Genomic DNA, 25,152 nt, shown 5'->3' on the forward strand with positions numbered 1-25,152 from the left:
AGAGCAATGAGAAGAAAAAGAAAAAATCCCCAGCACATGCTATTTACTATTCTACACTCTTTTGAGAATTAATGTCAATAATACTGTTGCAACATTTTTCAAAGAAAGGATGAGATTTTCTAATTGTCTAGTATTAAAAAACAAAGCAAAACTCCTAGTCTGAATCCCCTGAGAAGAAACCTGAGTTGAAATCATTAACACCACAAATCTCTGATAATTGTGGAATGTTTGCTGGTACCTTAATCTGAGTGGCCTGTTTTAATTGGATCACACTGATTAAGTTTCTGTAAGCTAGTATATGTTGCCTTTCCAATTCAATTAAATGAGAACCTCCTGCCATTACTAGATATTACTAAAATGCCCTGGTGGGTGGAAAACTCGACTTTGTATTTTCGATTGCTACTGACTTCCTGATTATATAATCTTTGTATTAAATGAAATCAATGAAAGTTCAAATTAAACTGAGCAAACCTTAAGAAACAAAAATATTTTCTCCATACTTTTGGCTATATTTTTTACCTCAAGGTGTGGAAGCACATTAGTTGAAACTAATTGATTACCTTTAGTGATACATTTTACAGGGCTCTCTACCCTCATATACCAGTTCCTAGAATAGTCTACCCTGTTCATAGGCATTTTAAAAGTGGGTGATGAATAGGCTCTCTCTATTATATATGTATTAGTGTGTGCCTCTCTCAGCTGTAGATAAGAGCTATCTTATGTAAATGCAATTGCTTTGTAAATGTAAATGCCTATTGGGTCATTGATCATCCTGATGATAGTAGAAGCAGAACAATAGGAAGAGGTGTGAGACAAACTGTCTAGGGACAAAAATGAAGAAAATTACTAAGTGGGTAAGGGATTGAATCAATGAAGCTAGAGAACTTCATGGAGGGGGCTGGTCTGGAAAGAACTATGGAGATGCCGCTGGGACAGGTATGTTGGAGCTGCCCACTGGTTTCTACATGCAGAAGCCTCTAAAGGCCTTGCTGTCATGAGATCCTGAGAAGAGACTAAAAGAGAAGTGGGCCTAGTCGATGTCAGTTACAGTAAATAAGTTATAGCCGGGAGCCATTGACTCAGTCCTGTAGTAAAGCTAGCTACTCAGGAGGCTGAGAATAGTGACTCGAAGTCAGCCTGGGCAGGAAAGTCCATGAGACTAATTTCCAATTAACTCCCCCCCCCAAAAAAAAGGAAATATAGCTGTGGCTAGAGTGGTATCATGCTAGCCTTGAGCAAAAAAAAAAAATTAGGGAAAGGACCCAGGTCCTGAGTTCAAATACCCAGGACAAGCACAAAAGAACGAGAAGAAAGAAGGAAAGAAAGAAAAAGAAAGAAGGAAAGGAAGGAAGGAAGAAGGGAAAGAAAGAAGAAGAAAAAGAAACAGAGAGAAAGGAAGGAAGGAATAGGTTATGTCCTTTCTAAGGAAGTCTAGATTTCAAAATTTGCTGTAAGCCAAATGTATGCATGTGACTCATAGAGTAATAAGGTCCTCTAAGTCCATTTGTAAGACATCTTAAAGATAATCAAGGGGGCAAAGAAGGTTTCTATTTTTGTTCTCGTCCTGCCTTTTTAATAACCCACCTAGTTCCATACAAGATTTGAGGTACTTCCCAAAGGCATTCTTGCTCATGCCTTAGGATTAAAGAAGTATTTCTGAAAGTCAAGTCCATGTGTACCACATAAGTAGAGAAGAATGATTATATAGAAATGAGACTCTTTCAGGGCCCTCTCATGCTGTTCAGCTCATCAGCTTGGGGACGTAGTTGAAGATGGGAAGCATTTTGGTCCCCCACTTCATTCTTCTCTCAGGTGTTCTGCTTGATCCTTATCCTGGGCCTCTGTGCTTTCCCAGCAGTGCTAATAAAGTCTGTGCTAATACACAGAAACTACTGATCAGCTGTCCTTATGCCCAGTTGAACATTGAGGCCAGAAATCATACTGCATTGATCCCAACCTGTAAAGTGTACATTATCTAGGAACCAATGGCAGAATCTAGGGAAAGAAAACAGACCCTGAGTCCAATTAACACTTGATACTCAGGTACTCAAAGGCACCAAAGAGCCCCCATGCCATATCAGAGTCTGTCAATGGTACCCAGCAAATGCTCAAGGAACAGAAGAAGAGAACCTCTGTGGACTGCTTGAGATTCCTTTCCCATCAGCCAATCTCCTCTCTCTCAGCCTCCTCTGTACCTGCCTCTTGCCATCTATGGCATCCTTCCACTTCTTCAGTTTACTTTTTTTCCCTCCCTGCCTGTACTTTTCATGTTCTCCCTTGGTCTTTTCTTTCCACCTCTTCAGCTTCTATGTCTCCTCATTTTGTTCTTCTGATGAGTCTTCTTTGTTCCCCCCTGTCGATTTCCCTCAACCAGTTGCCATAGCTGCTCAAAGAGTTTCTAGTGGGAAGCAATGAGATTTGGAAATCCTGGGTATGGGTTCAAAGTTGGAGGCAGGTGGAAAACAAGGAGATCCTTTGTACCTCCTTGAAATTTCTTTCTTCTAATTCTCCTGCTGGGGAGCCCAGTACTCCTAGGTACCTGTGGTCTTTGGCCAATTGTGTCTTTGATCTTCATCTGCCCGCCCCCCCCATTCCCTACACATTTTTTCTTTGCTTTAACCTTGTCCCTCTATCACTTTGTTAGGAATTAGCCAAACTCAGTTGCTCACTTCAATAGGCTTCAGCATGTGGCCAGAGGAAAAGTGAGCGTTTTGTCAAAACAATTCAGGAAGATTAAAAAGTCTTCCTTGAGGTACTTCAGGCAGATTCCAAGTGACATATCTAACAAGAGAGTTCTTTAAATGTTTTTGGTTGGCAAGGAAATATGGATTACAAGTATAAACTTTACAGATATCTTATGAGGATTTGAAACCCAGTTCTACCTCTTTGTGTGTGTGTGTGTGTGTGTGTGTGTGTGTACACATGTGCGCACGCATGCGCACTATTTCTGGGGCTTGAACTCAGGGACTAGGAGCTGTCCCTGAGCTTCACACACTCCTACCCAAAGACTAACACTTTGCCACTTGAGCCACAGCTTCCCTACTGGCTTTTTGGTGGTTCAATGGAGATAAGAATCATGTAGTTTCCTGCCTGGGCTGACTTCAAACAGTGATCTTCAGATCTCAGCCTCCTGAGCTAGGGTTACAGCTGTGAGGCACTGGTATCCAGCCCAATTCTACCTCTTACTAGCCAGCGGTGGGGCATGAGGAGAGATGTTTCACCTTTCATCTCTGCTTCCATTTCTTTTTTTTTTTAATTTTATTTGTGAACATATTGTACAGAGGGGTTACAATTACATGGGCAGGATAATGCATACAGTTCTTACCAAGCATTGCAGCCTCCTCCTTTGTTTACCCTTCACATCCCTTCCCAGCCTCCTCCCTCCCCCCCAATCCTTCCCCCCTCCCCCTCCACCTACGTTGTAAAGCTCATTTTTGACATGACAACTTGTACTTCTCATTGTTGCAACAGGTCCACCTGAATCCTTAAACAACTTGTTTTTCCCCATCTCCTCCACAAGTTATACTGACATCAAATATAGTGAAAGCAGGGGTTATACTGTGGGGGAAAGACATACAAAGCAACAAACAATCTTATAAATGTGTTAGAAACAATCGCATAAAAGAAAAAACATTTGAATACATATCTTAGGGTTCATTTCCCTAACATCACCTTATCTGTCCTTTTCTGCTTGACTCATACATATACTAGATATTGCAAATAAGGGAAACCATGGGACCTGTGTTTCTTTGGGCCTGGCTTACTTCACTTAATATAATTTTCATCTCTGCTTCCATTTCTTTATGCATAAAATGAGGCTGCTAATAATAATACCTACCTCACAGAGAGATTGTGATCATTAAATTAATTAATGCCTGTTGTTCTCCTGGAATTGTGTCTGCCACAAAGTAAAAGTTAAATGAGCCCTCGTGATAATTGAAATTCAGTGCATGTGGGAATTCGTTGAGGCCTTTAAAAAGTGTCTGATTCATGTGGCAAACATATAACTATGTTTGATGCTAAATGTGTTTCCCAGGACCTCATCCTGGTCTGCATAGCCAGCACTCTACGTTATTTCTAAAATCAAGGACATTGGCACTTGCTCTTTGCCTTGGAACCACACCGTTTACATATGCACTTCCTGCGGGCCCCAATTACATGAAGACCAAGAAGGAAGAAAAGAATTGTCTATACCATGGCTCGATCTGGCCTTGAAGTAACAGCTCCTTTGATGTGTCTTGAGGATCATCCAAATCCCTAGGCTAAGTTGATGGTGTTCATTGTGAAATGAGATACTGAACAAACCCTGGTCATTAACCATTGGTTACTGCACCTAGAAAGGTACAGAGAAATGCTTGGAGTAAAACAAGATACAGAGAACACATTTAAATTGTAGGCAGATACAGAACATCTCATTTCCCTTTTATAAAAGCCTTTAGCTCTGAATTCTACCTAATCTCTCTACCTCTATACTTTGTAGCTGGCTAGTAATTGCACAGTGTACATGGAATTCCCACACTTGTTTTTCTTGATTCCCTTTTGTAGCTGTAGTCTGACATCGTGGGAACAAATAGCTTTATTGTCTTTTTAGACCAGGATCTAGACAGAACGTTTTGTTGACTATCTTTGTCAAAAAGAGCCAGGAGTCTTGGTTTAGTTGTAAAGGTATACTGGTGAATGGGCACAGCCATTGTAGTGTTTGAGCCCCACAAAGAGGTTCTCAAAGCTAACTAATGTTTCCTTTAAAAAAAAAAACAACTCTGAAATGTGTGTGGGGTAACACATATTTTATCATAGTTATTCTGGCTCTGCGAGTGCAATGAAAATGTTAGCCTTGGCATATCAATCGTGTTTTACAGATGACTGTAATTTCCTGAATGTCAAAACTCCAAATTTTTCTACTAAGCAAACTTTTCAGTGGCAAAACAGATTGCCTCCATAATGTATCACTGTGGGCAGAAAAAAAATGAAATCTTTCTGCACTGTATTATGAATCAATGAGGCATTGAGATTCTTGGAAGGGTGAGTGGACTCTGGAAAATGAAAAACTGCCGCTATTCCATCTCTACAAAGCACTGTTGAGTTCGTAGAGACTTCAATGTGGACCCCAGAAATAGCAAATTCACGTTAAAACCAGTTCCTGTCTTTCTCTGCATGCTGAAGGGTAAATGTCACTGTAAATATAGTCTGAGTCAGGTCATTGAACAAATCCTTGCCTCCTAATGTGATTCCCTTTGCTTCTGGGATAATACCTCTATTGGGTTATTTTAAAGAGAGCTTGAGAGGAGTGCACGTTTCATTAAAAGCAGGCTGATCTCACCAGTGAAACAGAGCCATGGAATTTTTACCCTGTGCTGGTTGTGGAATATACACTGTGCTAGGGGAGTACAAAAACAAAAACAATAACAAAACCATCGCAACTCTGTGAAAGGAATGCTGGGATGCTTACAGAGGAAGAAAGTAGCATGTGGATTGCTGAAGTTACAGGGGCTAGATCTGGCTTCCAGAATCTTCTGACTGCAGTGACTCTTGATTACAAAGTATTTATCAATGGTTGGCTTTACAAAATTCCAAGCCAACAAGGCTCCTGGGCAGCAAGGAGCAAGTGACAGAAAAAGGACCTTTTCTATGTCTAAACTGTATAGAGCCTTGTAATATCCGAGTCAGATGAGACGCCCCCAAAACCCTTTCTGGAGGTTTACAGGAAAGCATGCCCGATTGAGCTGAGGACATGGGGAGGAAGGAAGTCTTGAGAAACCACTACAGGTGGCATTCTGTATCTGTGGATTCTACATCTGTGGATTCAATCAAGCATGAATGGGAAATACTTGGGAAAATATTACAACTGTAAGGAACACCTGCAGACATTTTTATCCCTTCTCCTTATCCCCCAAACAGTATAGTATAAGAACTATTTACATAGCAGTTACATTGTATTAGGCATGAATGCCATCCTCAAGTCTAAGGGAGGATATGCTTAGATTCTGTGCAAATACTGTCCTATAAGGGAGAAGAGTGTGTGTGAATTTGGGTGTCCATGTGGCTCCTGAAATACATCCCCTGTGGCTTATCCATGTACTATGTGGGCAGAAAGCTACAACAGGAAATGCTGTGCTTTGAAGCAACAGCATGAGCAAAGATGGCAGCTAAGTGGGATGCAGGTAGAGTTTGCATATGGGGTCTCTAAGCGAGACAGCAATAATGGGCTGGAAGATGAGACCAAACCAATGACTTAGTGAGAAAAGTCATGGACATTATTGCACTAAAATGTAGCTTGCTATTTTTCTCTGCATTGCTTGTGGATTCGCCTGTATATCTTTGCTTTTATGGTTATCTTAAACCAGGGATTTCTGACAATAGAATCCAAGTCAAGCTACATCCACCTTTGGAATTGTCAGTGTTTTTCTTTCTTTCTTTTGTACTTTTTTTTTTGTAAAAATACAGTACAGAGGAGTCACAGTTACATGAGCAAGGTAATGAGTATATTTCCTATCTAGCATTGTTGCCTCCTCCTCTGTTTTTCCCCTACCATCCCTTCCCTCCCACCTCCACAACTATACCCCCACCAAATTGTAAAGTTCATTTTCAACATAGTATCTTGTACATCTCATTGTTATAATGGGTCAACCCGTATCCTTATTTAAGCATTTTGTTTTTTCCCTTCCCCTTCCTGAATTAGACAAGTGTATATACAAGATGCAGGGCACCAGCATCAAATACAGTAAAAACAGGGGTTATACCATGGGGGAGGAACATACAAAGAAACAAAAAACAATCACATAGCACATTATAAATGTGTTAGAAGCAATAGCAAGAAAAAAAAGATATTTGTGTCCCTATTCTGGGGTTCATTTTGTTTAACATCATCTTATATGGTCATATGTACATAGATTTTGGCCTTTTCTGCTTGAGGGGATGTAGCCAGAAGGAAACCCTACTGCATTGTTGGTGGGAGTGTAAACTTGTTCAACCACTTTGGAAAGTAGTATGGATGTTCCTCAAAAGACTCCACATAGAGCTCCCCTATAACCCAGCAATCCCACTTTTGAGCATTTACCCAAATGATCACAAACAAGGCTATACTAAAGCTACCAGCACAACCATGTTTATCACATTATTCACCATAGCTAAGATATGGAACCAACCCAGATGCCCCTCAGTAGATGAATGGATCAAGAAAATGTGACACACACACACACACACACACACACACACACACACACACACACACACAATGGAATTCTATGCCTCCATCAGAAAAAATAGGAAATGGAAAGACTTGGAAAAATTATATTGAGTGAAGTAAGCCAGGCCCAAAGAAACATAGGTCCCATGGTTTCCCTTATTTGCAATAACTAGTACATGTATAGTGTTCTTTTCTTTCCTTAAAACTGGATGCCAAAAAACACAAACAAAACAACTGGATGCCTAGACCAGGCTCATGCCTGTAATCCTAGTTACTCAGGAGGCTGAGAATCCAAGGATCACAGTTCAAAGCCAGCCTGGCCAGGAAAGTCTGTGACACTCATCTCCAGTTAACCACCCGAAAACCAGAAGTAGCACTGTAGCTCAAGAGGCAGGGAACTCACCTTGAGAGAAAAAGCCTAGGAACAGAGCTCAGGCCCAGAGTTCAAGCCAGCAAACAAAAACTGGTGCCCACCTGCATACATACCCTACATGTCTCCTTTTCTATCCATTTAATGGTTGACATCCTTCCACTCCCTATCTCTTATTTTCCCCCAACACACAAGCAGGTCTTCGTTTCCCCACATTTGTTATTAGTATCAATTAATTATACGGGGATTTATTTTGACCTGTCCATATATGCATACAATTTAGCTTGATCTCTTACACATCCCTCTCCTCTCCTCTCCTATCAATCTCAACAAGCTTCATTGTTCCATTCTCAAACATGTGCGCAAAGTATAACGTATTTTCACCATATCCTCTCTCTGCCCTCTCTATTAGCCCCCGTCAAAGTGTTAATTGTTCAAAGGGATTTCACTGTGGTCCATCACACATATCAGACAGTACTTTAATTAGATTGGACCCCCCACACTTGACTCTCACTGTCTGAACCCCTTACTCTTTATGCAAAAGCTTTCAGTGGGTTTTATTTTGTTATCTTCATTCATAGATGCAGTGTATTTTCGTGTTGTTTACTTTCTAACATTCTCCTTTCCCTGGAGACAGACCTTTTAAGCCAAAGGAATAAACCTTGTTTTGTGTGAGGGAGGGGCATCTCAGCACCCCCGAAATTATACCACCCCACAAAGCTGGCTCTGGTTGCACATCCTGTGAGGGTATTGGGGAAAGATCTGCTCTATGTCACACAAAATTCCTTTCATTCCTAAATAAAATAAGCAAAGTGGCACTCAGTAGCCAAATGAGTCTGGATGTCTAGACATGGGTTTAAGACGTAGGTAACCTGATCACTTACTAGCTGTGTGACCTTTCACCTTTCTCTGCACTAATTTCTGTCTATGTTATGGGGCCAGACCTGTCTATTTTACAGGCTCTAATGAGAAAGAAAGCAAATGTGCTTTTTTAAAAAAGATATTCACCATGAAGAATTTTCTTTTAAAACAGGGCGTAAAGCCTATAGAAAGATTTACAATAATAGTTCTTTAATCCTTGAAAATGAACTGAGAAATACAAATATTTCTGATGAACAATCTCAGAGGCAAGTCTCTCATCACCTTCATTTACTGAAATGCAACAGTACCAGCATCTCCGACATGTACCTGCCCATATTTCAACTGTCAACGCATTCTTTCCACCATGTGGATTGTAGAAGGTGAAGGTCAATGGGTTTTACCCTCACTCTCTGCACACATTTCAAGAAACACCTGCACTCCTGAAGGTTAAATAGAAGGGAGATGGGAGAAACAACAAGACTTCAAAAAATAGCCCTAGGGAAATCAAATCTTGTTTTAACTTAGTGCATTCATGACTGATTCCTGATTCTGAAAAGGGAAAAGAAGTTTGATCAAAACTGTCAGCAAATGGTTTCATTTTAAATTCCTTTGCTTTCTTTGAATAAAAGGACTAGGTTTTCTAATTATGACTATTGAAGCAGGCTTTCCCCAGCACACAATAAGCAACTACCTGGAAGTCATGATTTCAGATAGCCCCTGACTTGTAATTTGCTGTCTGAATTTCCACTTTAAGTGAAGAGAGTGCTTGGGGCTCTTAGAAGATGCCTGTTTTCTACTGGAAAGCCTTCTGGTGTTCCTAAGAAGGTGGCACCTTGATGAAAATGCACTTTATTAATCGTTTCTTTCCAGATTTAGATCTTGAGTGGGGAGTAGAGGAACGAGAGCACTTATAGTAAGGGATGGACAATGTTGGAGCAGCAGGTCTTCTGGATACCATAAAGGACAAAAGAAATAGCAAGTAAGAGTGGGGATTTTAGGCCTCAATGGGTAGAGTTGGTTAAGATAGGGCCTTCTACCCTCTTTCACACATGACATTATGAGCTCTACAGTCTCTCCTAGCTAGGGAAATGCTACCACTGGGGCCTGAAGACCTGCTAAAGTCAAGCACAGGGTTGTGTTGTAAGCATAGGGCCTTGTCTGGCTTGCAGCTATCACCCTGTAATCCTGATTGGTGAGAAGAGGAATTTATGGATAGCTATTAGGAGAGAAGAACATTCTGGATAATTTCCAAGATTCATGATAGATGATTCATTCTTTGGAACTGAATTCCCATAATGAGATGGATCCTGTACTGAGAGATAAGAGAACCATCTTGAGCATGCCATTTGAGAAACTGAGCAAGGAGATAGTGACATGGGGGTGGATTCTGGCTCTTCCTGAAACAGGACATGTGACCCTGGACAGGTTCCTGTCCATCATCTCTGAGCTCTTATGTTCTCAATAGTGAAGTGAGCAGATCATGTGATCTCTAAAAGGCCTGCCAAGCTTCTCAGCAATATATGGGTTTATCACCTACATCTGTGGGCATCTCCTGCCATTTATCAGGTGGTCAGTTTCCATACATGAATCATGGCTTCATTTGTCTAGAGTGCAACCTTAACTCAGTCTCTGCATAAAGGGGGATGTAGAGACCTCCTGAGCTTCCCTCCTCAGGAAAACCATACTCAACTATGATGCATAAAATGGCTCTAACCCCTTTCTGTGAAATAGATTTCCAATTTTTCACAAACTAGTGCTTGCGAATGCATGCATGTGTGAGTGTGGGGTGGTTGTTCCGGTCCTCGGGCTTGAATTCAGGGTCTAGGTTCTATTCCTGAGCTTTTGTGCTTAGAGGTAGCATTCTACTACCACAGCTCCACTTCTGAGGGGTTTTTTGTGGGGGTAGTTCATTGGCAAAAAGAGTCTCTTGGACTTTCCTGCCTTGGCTGGCTTTGAACCATGATCATCAGATCTCAGCCTTCTGAGTAGCTAGTGTTACAGGCCTGGTATCGATGCCTGTTTTTTTTTTTAAGTTTGTAGTCATCAAAAATTGTACAATATTTATGCTTTCATCCAACAAAATAGCACAATGGTGTCTATTTCACAATAAGCATAGATGCCCATTTTCACATATTCATTTTGGTCAGCTCAAGGCTAACACTCTACCACTTGAGCCATAACACCACTTCCGGTTTTCTGTGGTTGGTTAATTGGAGATAAGAGTCTCACAGACTTTCCTGCCCAGTCTGGCTTTGAACTGCAATCCTCAGATCTCATTCTCTTGAGTAGTTAGGATTACAGGCGTGAGCCACCGGCACCTGGCTTCACATAGTCTTAATATACCAGATCTGACATGTTTTGGGTGGTACAAACATACATTTTCTGTAGAATTTGGGACATTGCAGTATGTTATTTAGTAGAGATTCATAGGAGAATGCTGTGAGTGGTAAGAAGTCTACAATGCTATTTTACTCATTCCAGAGAATGGCCTCATTTGCTCTTAAAGAAAACACAACTGTCCAAAGTCCTTGAAATACAATAAATCTTGGAAGCTCAGAATATAGGGTCCTCTTCTAGGCTTCCAGCACTACCATTGCCTTCAAAATGATTCCTTTTAAGCAAGAGCGTCATGTGTCCCATGTTTCCCACCTGTACTCACTCCAACGTGACATCAGATTCATAGGCAGAGAGGTTGGGTGGAAGATTAATGTGTTACTTTTTTCTTTACTCCCAACATTACCAGTGTGCAAGCACAAGGCTGGGCCTGTCACTGTATGTCCTCTTCCTTCTCACACACATGCGGCCCAGCCCTGGTATTCAATAATTATGCATTTTGCAGCCTGAATACCTGAAGCAAAAGTCTCCCGAGGGAAAGGAGGCACGACCCTGCCAGCCCTTGAAATTCTGAATGGCTCCAATTCTTTACAGTTTCAATGGTTAAGGAGGGTCTGCTTCCCCCACAAAAGCCAGGGTTTGCACTTCATTTCTCTCAGCACCTTCAAAACAATATTAGAGCTCATTAAAATCAAGTCAGGGCTTCCAGAAGGGCAGCCTTCATTTAGGGGAAAAGTTTTCCCCTGTGTTGTTCTGGAAAATAGCACAATGCTGAGAGCAGGCATTTTTTTTCCCCTGACTAGGTTTCCTTTAATGATTTCTGCGAAGCACACTCCGAGATGTTTTTCTGCCAGACATCAAGTGAACAAGTGGACCAGGCAATAGCCACCTTAAATAATATTTATTGACTGCCGACCATGTGTAAAACTCCTGTTACTTGATTCCACATCTCTGTGGAGTCTCCACAGAAATGATTCCATGTGTACCTGCATTTCTAACAATTGAGAGACCTTGAGGAAGCAGGCTATCTGGTTTCACGTCTATGGAATGGGAAGTTTGGGCTCAAATAGCTACCAGGTGAGCCCCCAGCGCTAGGCTCCACAGTTCTGAAGGGCTCAGATTCTATCCTTATATCTCGGTAAGGGCCCACAAAAACTGCAGCATCAGCCCTCTTATTTGACATTCTGGCCTAGCCAACGGCCTCTACTTCCAGTATCTTGTCCCACCAGGCCAGTTATGCTGGAAAACACTTGAAGTGTTCTCAGTTCAGAAAAAGTCCATTTCAAGAACTCAGTACCAACATGGGCTGGTGGTCACCATATTAGAGACCATAGCCCTAGAATACACACCCTCTTGTTCCCATGCACTGCACCCAGCTAAACACATTAGCAGCTATAGAATAACTTGTTGGGGATGATAAAACAGCTAGCATTGTGCTTGGCTCTTGCTAAAACAGAACATTTAAGAGTATCTTCTTTGATGTGCTGTGTATTTAAGCCTTCCATCCTCCTCACCCTCGTCAGACCCTCAGTACAACTTTGCTACACACACAGTTAAATCCTTTACAGCCCTCTCAGATTCTTCTTCCTCCTCCTTGTCCTCCTCCTGAAAGCAAGCTTTGATGATGGTAGCACACCAGTGATCTCTTTAATCCCTGACTCATTCTGCACTTACTCTCTGCGTGACACAGTTAGCACTTAATGCACTTAACTATATTCTACCTTTATCTCCTCCCTTATCTGAATTGCGCTCCATCTACCTAAATTCTAAGCTCTTTGAAAGCAGGTAACCAATGCCCATGGCTTCCTTTATCTGTCTGAAGTTCTAATAATGGCAACCTAAAGGTGGACCTGACTTGATCACTGGATTTAAATATGTATCCAAGCCCTTCACCTCCCAAAGGACACTACCTATTTTTTGTCATTTGTGGGGCCTGAACTCTGGGCCTGGGCGCTGTTCCTCAGCTCTTCAGCTCAAGGTAAGCACTCTATCACTTGAGCCACAGCGCCACTTCTGGCTTTTTCTGCTTATGTGGTGCTGAGGAATCGAACCCAGGGCCTCATTCATGCAAGGCAAGCGCTCTACCACTGAGCCACCTTCCCAGCCCAGGACACTACCTTTGCCTTTCCTTTTCCATTCCTGAACTGCATGTCACAAAGTTTTGTTACTTCTTAGTTGAGACCTGGAATTTACAGTGTGTCATAATGGATGCACAGGCCAATAAAATGGCAGGGAGAAGCAATGGATTTCCAGGTGCAGCCATTCTAGGATAAATTATCCAAAGAGCAAGACATTGACTATAGTATAGTAGTCACAGTTGGCAGCATTTGGAATTTTTCCTATCCGGTTTCCATTCTCTCTGTCTCATCTCAAAGTTGGAGAGAAAGTCAAACATTTCTTCCTGGCTGCTCCAGATGCCAAATCTCAAGGGATGGTTCCTTGAAACACTCAGTATACTGAGAAGTGCCTTATGGTAAAACTGATGGCAAAACTGGTCTGTATGTGACTTGGGCAAATTCTATTCCTTCTTCGGTCTTGGTCCTTCTCATGTGCATATAGAGAGGGTTTTCTCTATAAGTTCTTTCGACTTCAAAAACACCCTGAGCATTAATGAAACAAAACTCACAACATTATTGTAGACTGCAGGAGCTTCACGGAAGGTAGTGTAAACTGCAAAACTTTTCAAGATGCCAACGATTTGAGTGGATTCTAGGTAAAATCTGGTGACTACGGGTCATAAAGCTTGGAATCTTGTTTGCAAAATACCCGAGATTTATATGCTTCAGTACTAGGCTGTAGGAAAGAGGAGAGTGATTTCTTTAAAAAAAAAATAAATAAATAAGAAGGAATTCTCACCATGGCTGATTGTGGGAAGAATTACATCTTGAACTTGAATTTACACCCAGATCTTAATTTTCCATGAAGACAAAAAAATCCATTATTTGTTGACTTTATGAGCGAGAAAAAGACAGAGACAGAGACAGAGAGACAGAGAAAGGGGGGGATGGCACAGAAAAATATACCTTTGTGTTTAAGGAAAGCCTGTGGAGTGCTCCCCTCCAACACACAGAAAAGCTCAGTTTTCAGATAATCAGAGGAGGGGAAATCAGTTCATGAAGTTATATATATATATATATATATATATATATATATATATATATATATGTCCTTCGGTGATGTGTGAAGAATTGTAGGAAACCTCTAGAAGCAGAATGGAATATAGTCATACATTGTTTAAGGACTGGGAAATGTCTTGAGATATATACATCAGACCTTGTTGTATTGTGTCCACATCAGAGAGTGTGCTTACACCGATGTACATTGTGTAGTCTGCTACACACCTAGCTTCTCTTATCATCGCACAGGACCACCATTATATATGCCATCCATCCTTGAGAAGTATGTAGCACATGATTGTTGCTTCTTTGGCCCAAGTGAGACCTTTTTATCTTTAGACTTCTTTGTGTTGCTAAGGAAACAACGTCATCCCTTGAATAACTAGTGAAAGTTTGGATCATCCTGTAGATCACTGGGTTTCCAAGGCATGGTCCTGGCCCCCCATCTCTACTGGGAGCCTGGCTATGTGGGGGAGTATGCAATATTCACATGAAAGGGGAAAGGGGTGGTTCAGCATTTAGATAATCTCGGTCATTCTAGGAAGACAATCAAATGAAATCACGGTGTCACTGCTCTCTGTAGCCTGCTGACTGTAAACGTGAGGGCTTACTCTTCTCACTAGATAAAGCACCATCACTAAGGAAAAGACTGTTGTGTCAAATGTACCAAAACCAGCACATTTGAATGAGCACCCATCTGCTTCAAAGAAAGCCTCTTACAATGCCTCGCATTTCCTTTATGCTGCTAGTGCTGGTCGTGGCATTTATGAAACTCCTCTTTGGGGACTTCTGGTACATGAAGCACACAAGAAAGTCAGTTAAAATACCAACTGCAGAGCTGGAGGGGTCTGTTCTCATAGGAGCCATGTTTGCTTTTGATTCAATTTACTATACTTTTATTTAGTCTGGACTCCCATATTAACAGCTTCGGATCAAAAAGTCATCCTTTTCCTTTTGTTATTTACATGCATGGCAAAAACATTCATGGCACTTTCTTTGGACATCATTTAGCTGAGGACAGCGATGCTGTCTTTGCTATGAATGACTCTGTGACATGCATGTGCCCCTCCTCCCCTGCCCCGCCCCCTGCCCTTCCTCCCCCCCCTCCCAGCCACTGTGCAGTTTTCTTAGGATCACCAACCACAGTTCTTGTTCTATCATTAGTCCACAAGTAAGATATGCGTAGACTGAACTTAAACACAAAAATCTGAATTAAGCTACAGGTAAAATAAAATATTCACTCCTTATTGATTTGGGCTAGGAATTTGTTTCCTTTCTTAAATTAGCATTTTATTGATTCCTCCTACGACCTTAACTGCTACAAGTTTGCTGGCCTTCTTCCATGCAAAGAAATGGCGTTGTGATTTATTTCCACTTGCAGTACTGAAGGCAGAAGCTTATCATAGCCATTTATGAACTGGTAGTCCGTTAAAGCAAAATAAATATGTACAGCATGATATTCAGGCCTTTCTCCAGGCCAGGTTTCCTGGGCTTTCTGACAGAAATGGGCATCCCCAAGGTACTCGAAGCCATAGCAGGGGGAACTTGGACTTGCTCTTGAGGGTTCACAGAGTTTACCCATATCATGGCTATCTCCTGGGATTTTACACTTTGGATCACTGCAATCACATGTAAAAGATAACAGCTCTCCAACTCCAGTGTGTGGATGTACAGTAGCATTAGACTAGACAGAAAGGAAAGGAAGGCTGTGTGTGACATGCAGAATGTCATTGCTGATGACTCTAGGGCCTCACTTTGAGAGAGAAAAAAATACACACACACACACACAGCCCAGAAATGGCCTTACATTGACTTTCACGTGTTATTTGTAACTTAGGATTTGTCAGTCCCTGCTTCTCTTGCTAGGCCTCAATTTCCCTGTCTCTGAAGTCCCAAAGTTTCAGTCTTACTCTTCCAATGGCTTGGAACTCAGGTACTTATTTTACAATTGTTGAAGAAAATAAGGATAAAAATATGAGTTGTTTATATCTGTTTCTTTATTTTCTTCATATCGAATTTCCTTCCTTTTTAAAGTGGCCTATTGCACAAAACAGTCAGGTACAACTAAATAAAAGATCTCCTTAAAATGCTTAAAATGGAGTGAGTGTATCTGTTATTTTGTAGTGACATCTAGTGGCTTTTCCTTACCAAATAATAACAGGCATTTTCCAAAACACTAAACTCTAATGTTTCTGCTGCATTTGGTCAGCAATTTTATATTTATAACTTACATTATGTCAAACATCCCTCCAGGTTGACAGGCATATATTGATAAGCAATATATGATCCACACCCTCCCGGACCTTGTAGTCTAGTGGGTGAGGCAATAAAATCACCACATCATAATAGATGGTAATGGATTTTGATAAAGTGTTACTATGGGAGAATACCAGGGCACGAAGACAGAGATGAAGGAGCTTATTTTGCCCAGGATGGTACAAGAAGATTTTGTAGAAGACATACACCTTGAATAGAGTTTGTAAGTCTCAGGCAACTTATTTCCCAGGTAATTTGTGAAGAACAAATAGATGCCATTGGAAAGAGTTGTTGCCTGGGGCAAACTTGGATAATCAAGAATAGTTTTGTATTCTAGAGTTTCTCATTTTCATACTGCTGACATTTGGGAAGCTCATTGATTCTTTGCTGGTAGTAGGGGGTGGTTCTTAGGCTTGCAGAATGTTTCACATAGTATCTAGATTGAATGCACTAGATGCCAGTAGCAACTTGTCCTCTGTTATAACAACCAAATGTTTTCAGATATTACAAAGCCCCCATCTCTGGTAGTGTAGGGAGGATGGATAATCGCTCCCAGTAGACACACATTTGGGCAGAGTGAGCACACTGGCAATTAGGCTGGACCAAAGGAAAAGTAGTTGTTGGGTTCTAGAAGGCTGTGTCTGTCATGGGGAAGAGTTAGAAGTTATTGAGAAGGCTTAACTAGTAAATGACAGGTCCAATGACCAGGATTCACATCGTTCAACAGGATGTATACACTTTTCCTGAGAATTGACCTTGCTTGATTGGCTTAAAATGAAATTAGTCCATAGAGGGTTGATTTAAAATGAAATCAGTCCATTCAGGTTCATGCCAGCTTGAAGGGAGATTTGTCGTTCACTATCACAGACTTGCTCTCACTCATACCTTGTTTTGTTTTATGTTTGTTTTGTTTTGTTTTTTATGGTCATGGGCTTGAACTCAAAGCTGGGGTGATATCCCTCGTGCTCAAGGCTAGCCACAACACCACTTCCTGCTTTCGGGTGGTCAATCACGGACTTCCCTGCCCAGGCTGGCTTCGAACTGTGATCCTCAGATTTCAGCCTTCTGGGTAACTAGGATTACAGACTTGAGCCACTAGCCCCTAATTCCTTGTTCTGTTTTGAACAAGGCCTATGTAAACACACTGGCCACAAGGACAAGAAAGATACTGAGGGATACGATCAGAAGCCATATGCATTTTGACTACTCCACTTCTGCAAATTAGAAGGAATTAAGTGACCACCAGTAGCTTGTACCAGACACAATAGATTTTCAAAATGGCATGCAGTATGTTAAAAACAAATGGCATGATTTAGTTGATTGTGGGCCAATGGTGTGGTGTGTTTGTCAGAAGGAGGCATGTGATGTGATCTGCATGCAGAGAAATGATGCAAAGATGAGGAAATGATAGGCTGCCCTGTCTGGTCACTTGTCGGAACACGCATGGAGGACCATGTTCCAATAAATGGGACATACTCAGATATAATCAACAGGACACTGAGCACCCTGACAGCAGGGTAGAGAACAGTTGGAAACCATATTTGGCATGAAGAAGAGAAGTTCTGGGGGTTATCAATGCTTTCTTGAGATGTTTGAAGCCACACAAGTAGAGTTATAAATGGATCTCAAAGTAGTCCCTCATGGTCTGGAAGAGGCCATTTTTGCTGACCACCTGTGTCTATATCTGGAGGCCAGATTACCCTCTAAAGTGTTCCTGCAGTTCTATTTGAATATTCCCCAGACACCTCCAGCCTCCCTCCAGAGACCTTGGAAGCTTCTTTAATTTCTCCTCCCTTTCTCTTCCATCCATCTTCTCACTAAGTCTTGTTTATTCTGTGTCCTAAGTATTTCTCTAGCCGGCCCTGCCTCCTCTTTTTGCCTTGTCTTCCACAGTAGCCTCTAAATCAATGTGTGTAATGTCCTCTATTCATACAGCACATATTTTGGGAGCACCGAGTGATAATTTGATGCACATGTACTAGTTCCTTTCATTTGGGGTATTTCTGGGATTCAAAATCAGGAATCTTTTGCTTGTAGACACGTGCTCTACCACTTGAGCCACTTGTTATTTTTGAGATAAGAATCTTGTTTTGGGCCTATGCCAGGCTGGCCCATAGTCCTCCTGTTTACACGTCCTGCTGTGGCTGAGATGACAGATGTATGCCATCATGCCCAAAATGGGAGTGTTACAAACTTTTTGCCGTGACTTGCCAAGAACTAGATTCTCCTTATATCCACCTTCCAAGAAGCTAGGATTATAAGCATGAGCCATGGGTGCCTGACTATAAATCCTTTAATGTGCATGTGAGGCCTTCCACAACTAGCCCTGATCATTTTTTTAAATTTTATTTTCTTGTAAAGATGCTGTACAGAGGGGTTCCAGTTTCATGAGTAAGGCAATGAGTACAGAGCCCTAATCATTCTTGTCTCTTTGATTTCTGCCCTCTCCTAAGCTCCCTATTTCTCTTCCACACAACAAGCCACTCTGTTTCCTCTAGGCCTTCTTCCATGCTTCTCCTTTTCATATTCCTTTCCTCTCTTTCCTTATCTCATTCTTTTTTTTGGGGGGGGCGAGGGATGAACAAAGGTATACAACACATTCCTCACACATTAGTTACAGGTCCTTGCAAGATGTTTCCCTTGTACCCTGTATTTTCTCAGTCATCATTGGGTCATTGTATTGAAATAGTTCATTACGTTTTCATGTCTTATTCTTGAGACATCCTCAGTGCCTATCTTCTCACCAAACACACATATGATGCTGAGAGGAAGGAAGTCATGGAACTGAACTGACTAGTCTCATCCCTAGACCAGTACTGTCCAGGTTTCTGAGTCTGTCTCTCCAGCCATGTTCCTAATTATACTGGGTTTTTCTATCTCAATTGCACTGGGTAAGAAGACTTGTTTTGCAGTTATTTCCTTACAAATTCTCCCCTCAAGATATTGCACATCATCCTGGAGGTATGTAACAAAAACCCTCCAGGATATTATCCTTATCTGTCTTGTTTTTCCCATTGCCAACACACCCATGAAACTTGAGGCTGACGACCTTCTCTTTAGCACGTCATCCATTTCATCTATGGGATCATATTTTCAGCAGCATTAAGCATTGCTAGTTGAGGAAATTCTTACCAATCTCAGCCCCTTAGAATGTTTTCTCTGGTGCCGGGTGCCAATGGCTCACACCTGTAATCCTAGCTACTCTGGAGGCTGAGATCTGAGAACTGCAGTTTAAAGCCAGCCCAGGCAGGAAAGTCCCTGAGACTCTTTTCTTTTGGGGGGGTCCGGTCGTGGGGCCTGAACTCTGGGCCTGGGCGCTGTCCCTCAGCTCTTCAGCTCAAGGCTAGCGCTCTACCACTTGAGCCACAGCGCCACTTCCGGCTTTTTTCTTTTTGCTTATGTGGTGCTGAGGAATTGAACCCAGGGCCTCATGCATGCAAGGCAAGCGCTCTACCACTGAGCCACCTTCCCAGTCCGTCCCTGAGACTCTTATCTCCAATGAACCACCAGAAAACTGGAAGTGGTGCTGTGGCTCAAGTGGCAGAGCGGTAGCCTTGAGCTGAAGATCTGAGGGACAACACCAAGGCCCAGAGTTCAAGCCCCACGACTGACCAAAAGAAAAAATAAAAGAATGTTTTCTCCAGTAGAAGTGGGTTAACTCTCATGGAATCTCCAGAGTATTTTTTAAAATTTTTTTTGGTTGATTGTGGAGCTTGAACTCAGGGCCTAGGCACTGTCCCTGAGCTTTTGTGCTCAAGGCTAGTGCTCTACCACTTTGAGCTGCACCCCACTTCCAGTTTAGAGGTGGTTAATTGGAGATATCTCAGGGCCTTTACCTGCCTGGGCTGGCTTTGAGCCATGATTCTCAGATCTCAGCCTCCTGAGTAGTTAAGATTACATGTGTGAGCCACTGGTGCCCAGCCAGGATCTGGTTGTTTTTACCTGAGTGACTGTAGCTATAATTACTAGGGTTCTCTGTATTTTATGTCTCTGTCTGTCTGCTACAGTGATAATCTTACAGTGTTCAGACTGAGCCTGGCTCTGTTGGGGTGTCTTTGTCTCATATGATGCTAATCAACCCTCAGGTGGAAGCTATACTGGATCCCCACATCTGTAATGAAAGAGAGTCACTGAATGTCTCAATCTCTCTGCATTGCCTCTTCACTCTCTGCATGTGGGGGTGGGGCTGATAAATCATGGATTCCTACACTAGCCTTCAGGATTGGGTTCTAGCTGTTGAGGAGGACAAAGTGAACATTTTAGGAAGGAGTCTCTCAGCCTTGCATCGTGGTACACTCTAAGACTTACCAGAAGATGTCACTGCAGGCTTAAACCAGCAGAATAAATCTGGGCAAGAAAACTTCAGTTAAAGATGAAGGTGACTCCATTATGGGAGTTTAAAGCACCCAGCAGTCCCTATTACAATGCACGCTTAGGAAGACTGGTTAAAAAGTTAATCCAAATATGACACTGTACTAAATTAAAAAAATATTTTCAAATAACCAGACTAATTGCCTCCAAACTATTGCCTTGGACCTAGCAAAGAGCTTCAATAAAAATGTGGTGAATGGAGCCGGGTGCCTGTGGCTCACGCCTATAATCCTAGCTACTCAGGTGGCTGAGATCTGAGGATCACAGTTCAAAGCCAGCCCAGTCAGGAAAGTCTGTGAGACTTGTATCTCCAATGAACCAACAGAAAACCGGAAGTGACACTGTGGCTCAAGTGGTAGAGCCCTAGCCTTGAGGTAAAGAACTCAGGGACAGTGCTCAGGCCCAGACTTCAAGACCCACGACCGACTGAAAAAATGTATTGAATGAATGAAAGAATGAACAAATGCCAAAAACAAGAGAGAGCCTGAAGGGTATGCTGGCACAAACTACTAGGGAGCAGAAGTAGCTATTTTTTTGGCACTGGTCTTTGCAAAGGGGAAGTATAGTGGCATCATCAAAGTCAGGTCAGAGCTCAATGAAGGTGCCCTTCCCTCTCCTCAGTTTCATTGCCAGATGCTTCTGTGTGCCCAATGTTTTTCTGTTCCAGAAGTACATATGAGGAAGAAAAGAACAACTTCCTGTGATCTTTGGCCACTGTATGTAATGGAAGTTACTTCTTAAAAGTACAATGACTGGGTCCTTTGTTTGAGTATGCTCCTATGCTTTGATATTTCCGAGGTGTGGGTCATGTGTGTGTACCCATTATATATGAGTGTGAATGTGTCAGCGAGTGGTTTAAGTATTTGCCCGCCTGCTATTTGAGCAAAGAATACCTCTTTACAACTCAAAAGCCAACATAACTATTCAGCCTCCATAGTTGTTGGCATCTGTGCAGCCTCCATAGTTGTTGGCATCTGTGCCTCCATTCAGTACATTGGGGGTGGGAAAAGGTATTTTGGAGTGGATATAGTTAACTTCCCTATCTTTGGAATATCAGCATGGTAGCAAAGGTTAAAATCAACATATATGACTTTGGCAGCTTCCATGTGTTTGTTTTAAAAATAAAACAACAACAAGAAGATTTCCAGATTAAGCTGAATATTGGGAAATACATTTGTGTACTTAATAAGAAGTGTTAGAATTGGAGCTCACTTTCCAATTCCTTTCTACTTCTATACATTGTAAGTCTCCATGTCATGATCCGTAAATGGATGCCTGGCGCTGGAAGAACAGGCCATTAGAAGGTTGACTTCTGGCCAGTGGGCATCCCTGAGAAGATTTTCTTTTCATTGATTGGAGAGGGAGAAAAGGACAGGAGAAAGAAGGGGGAGGTGAAGAATGACAAGGCCAAGGTCTCTGAGTCTAACTTTCACATACCTCTTGTGGTGGCTGCAAATCCAAGGAAGTTGGCTACTTGGCAAGGCTAGCAGAAACTTACACTGGAGCTCGGTTCATTGGACAAATGTCACCTCACTGTTGTCCTCCCGCCTTTGCCTTCTTTACCAGCCAGTGACCAGCACAGAGGCCATGTTCCTCCATGAGTCCTCTTCTGTCACTGATGGACATCTCTGACTATGAATCTTTGTGCTTCATCCACAGGAACTTTCACTACATCACCATCCTCCGGGACCCAGTGTCCCGGTACTTGAGTGAGTGGAGGCATGTCCAGAGAGGGGCTACATGGAAAGCATCTCTGCATGTCTGCGATGGGAGACCCCCGACCTCTGAAGAGCTGCCAAGCTGCTACACAGGTGATGATTGGTCTGGCTGCCCCCTCAAAGAATTCATGGACTGCCCTTATAATCTGGCCAACAACCGCCAGGTGCGCATGCTCTCCGACCTGACCCTAGTAGGCTGCTACAACCTCTCAGTCATGCCTGAAAAGCAACGGAACAAGGTCCTTCTGGAAAGCGCCAAATCCAATCTGAAGCACATGGCATTCTTCGGCCTGACGGAATTTCAGCGCAAGACCCAGTACCTGTTTGAGAAGACCTTCAACATGAACTTTATTTCGCCGTTTACCCAATATAATACCACTAGGGCCTCTAGTGTCGAGATCAATGGGGAGATCCAAAAGCTTATTGAGGGACTGAATTTTCTGGATATGGAGTTGTACAGCTATGCAAAAGACCTCTTTCTGCAAAGGTATCAATTCATGAGGCAGAAAGAGCATCAGGAGGCCAGGCGGAAGCGCCAGGAGCAACGCAAATTTCTGAAGGGACGATTCCTTCAGACCCATTTTCAGAGTCAGGGCCAAGGGCAGAGCCGGAATCCCGGTCAGAATCAGAATCAGAACCCAAACCAGAATAATGTGACTCACAATCTGATGCAGAATCTGACTCAGAGTTCAAGTCAGAAAGAGAACCGAGTGAGGCAGAAGCAGAGCCCAGGCCAGGAGCAGAGTGACAACCCCACCAATGGTACTCATGACTACATAGGCAGCGTAGAGAAATGGCGTTAAGTGCCTGTGAAAGGCATGTGTATTTTGCTCTCAAAGTGCCACCCAAAAGATGGCATATGTTAAAGAGGCATAAATATCGAAACACATCCTGCTTCCTTAATCGTGGAAGTTTAAGAACGCTTAGATGTTGCCTTTACAGTTGCCTTTCAAATAAATGTTATACTGTGCGTGGGTAAAGCCAATTTCAATATGTAATTAAATTGTCTTCAGTGGGGAGGGGATTGGAACTATTTATGAAATCCAAAAGCCAAACCACACTCACCACAAATTGCTGTTTCGATATTTTAAGAAACTCTCACGTGAGGTATGGAGATAAAAGGAAAATATAAAATGTGACCCTTTAACTTGTGGCTAAGCAACTGACTTGCAGTGATTGACGACACACTGTTAAACAACAAAACCCAATCTTGGAAACCCTGATTCCAGACCTAAGCATAAGTCAAAGCGTGAAATGAAACACAGACCTTTCCTTTTCTTCTGATTTTAACAAGGAGTCTATTTAAATAGAATAACAACTGTTGATAAATTTTACTGAACTTTAGTAAATAGTCACTCTCCCAAATTTAGGTGGGTTTATGGAAAAAATAGTGGCTTTTCAAGTACAACAGGACCTATATCTTGCACTGTAAGGGATGATTTTAAACTTTTTTTTAAACCTTCTACTGTTGAAAGGTTTTAAACAGGGTGTATCTCATAGAAAACAAAAACATAAATTTCCCAATTGGAACACCAATGTTAAGAATCCAATTTCCACATGATGTCAGGGCACTGTAATTCCAACAGCTCTGGAATCTTTTGGGCAATGCCTCTCATTCATTTTCAAGCTTCTTGAAGTTGTGCTCATTCCAATCGAACCCGTGAATAGCAGCTTTCTTCATCATGTACATGGTGTGTTGCTGAATATATTGTGGTATTTAATCCTGGATTAATGTCAGGACTTAACTTTCTGTAGAGTTGTCTTATCAATGTTTGTGCAGTGAGGTGCTTATCAAGAAACTCTTGAACAGAAAAAAATGTGTCTAAAAATATTGCTGACATTATTCTTGATTGGATTGAATTGAACCTGAGTGTGAACAGTTCATTACTTTTTGTACCTCTTTATTGTAATGTATCCAGTTTGGCTGACTATTTCTGGCCTATTATTTCTCCTTTGTGTTGACAGATGTTTAGACAATTGCAAGAACAAAAAAAGAAAATGGTAGAATAAGAATGAGTAGGCAGAATGACTCAGAATCACCAATAGTTTTCCTCCCCACTCCCCCCAATACTTTTGAGTTAGCCATCCTACCAGGTTTTTGATCATGAAGGAGCAAAAGTAAAGAGTATTATTCTGCAGTGAAGTTTAAGTATCTGAAACATGCAAGTTGAGCGGAGTAATTTGGCAGTGCTAAGTCCATACGAAAACACCCTTATAGTGTCAGTTACATACTGAACCAAGTTCAAAGAAGTACATGGTGACTTGGGCTGTCAGGTACCACAATGCCCAGCAATTGGCATTTTATGGGCTTTGCTCCACTTTTATAAGAACTTACACTCACCCTTTGGCTATCAATCAAACGAGGTGACTGGAAGTGACATTTATGTTTTCAGGTGGGCCATGTTTAAAAGTGTGACCATAAAAGTCATGTCTTGTACAATCTGGTCCCGTGCATGAGCTACTTTCATCTGTAATAATATGGCCACAAACCTGGACAAAGAAGCCGAGCGTTTGGATTTCAAAAGGACTTTTCTTGACTCTGAACTTTTCTCAGTAGTTATAGTTTTTGTTTTGTCTGATGTAATTGCAGTCTTGAGAATGATGAGACCTACAACCTGGAATGAATTTTAGAAAGAACAACAACAAAAATACACACCTTAAGATCAAAGCGTTTTAGAGTGAAACTATTTTGTGTACATTGTGTTTGAAAAATATTCTGTAGGTTGCTATGGTATTTCAATTTTGTTTAGTTTTAATTGATACTGTTTATTCTTCCAATGGACAAAGTTAGTGTTGGAAGGCAGGAAGAAGCCTGAGCCAGTGGAAAAGTTTGTCCAGAAAAATAGGCATTTGTGTTATTGCTGTGGTGTGCATGGTTTTCAGAGATTAAGTGCATTTTCTCTGTCTATACTGATTATTGTATATAGGGGATGTTATAAA

General features: G+C 41.8%; 1 protein-coding gene across 2 annotated transcripts in view; it reads left to right on the forward strand.

The window, feature by feature from the left end:
* Hs6st2 (heparan sulfate 6-O-sulfotransferase 2) overlaps window positions 1–24,855 on the forward strand; it is a 286,716-nt gene extending 261,861 nt beyond the window's left edge. The window contains exon 5 of one of the 2 annotated variants that reach the window (XM_013018098.1): window positions 22,154–24,855. In XM_013018098.1, the coding sequence (XP_012873552.1) occupies window positions 22,154–23,015 (862 nt within the window). In that variant the 3' untranslated portion in view covers window positions 23,016–24,855. The remainder of the gene's footprint in view (window positions 1–22,153) is intronic. The other variant, XM_013018099.1, reaches the window with a different exon arrangement.
* The last annotated feature ends 297 nt before the right edge of the window (window positions 24,856–25,152 follow it).

Source organism: Dipodomys ordii, unplaced genomic scaffold, assembly GCF_000151885.1.
Source record: "Dipodomys ordii isolate 6190 unplaced genomic scaffold, Dord_2.0 Scaffold38, whole genome shotgun sequence".
NCBI classification, from domain to species: domain Eukaryota; kingdom Metazoa; phylum Chordata; class Mammalia; order Rodentia; family Heteromyidae; genus Dipodomys; species Dipodomys ordii.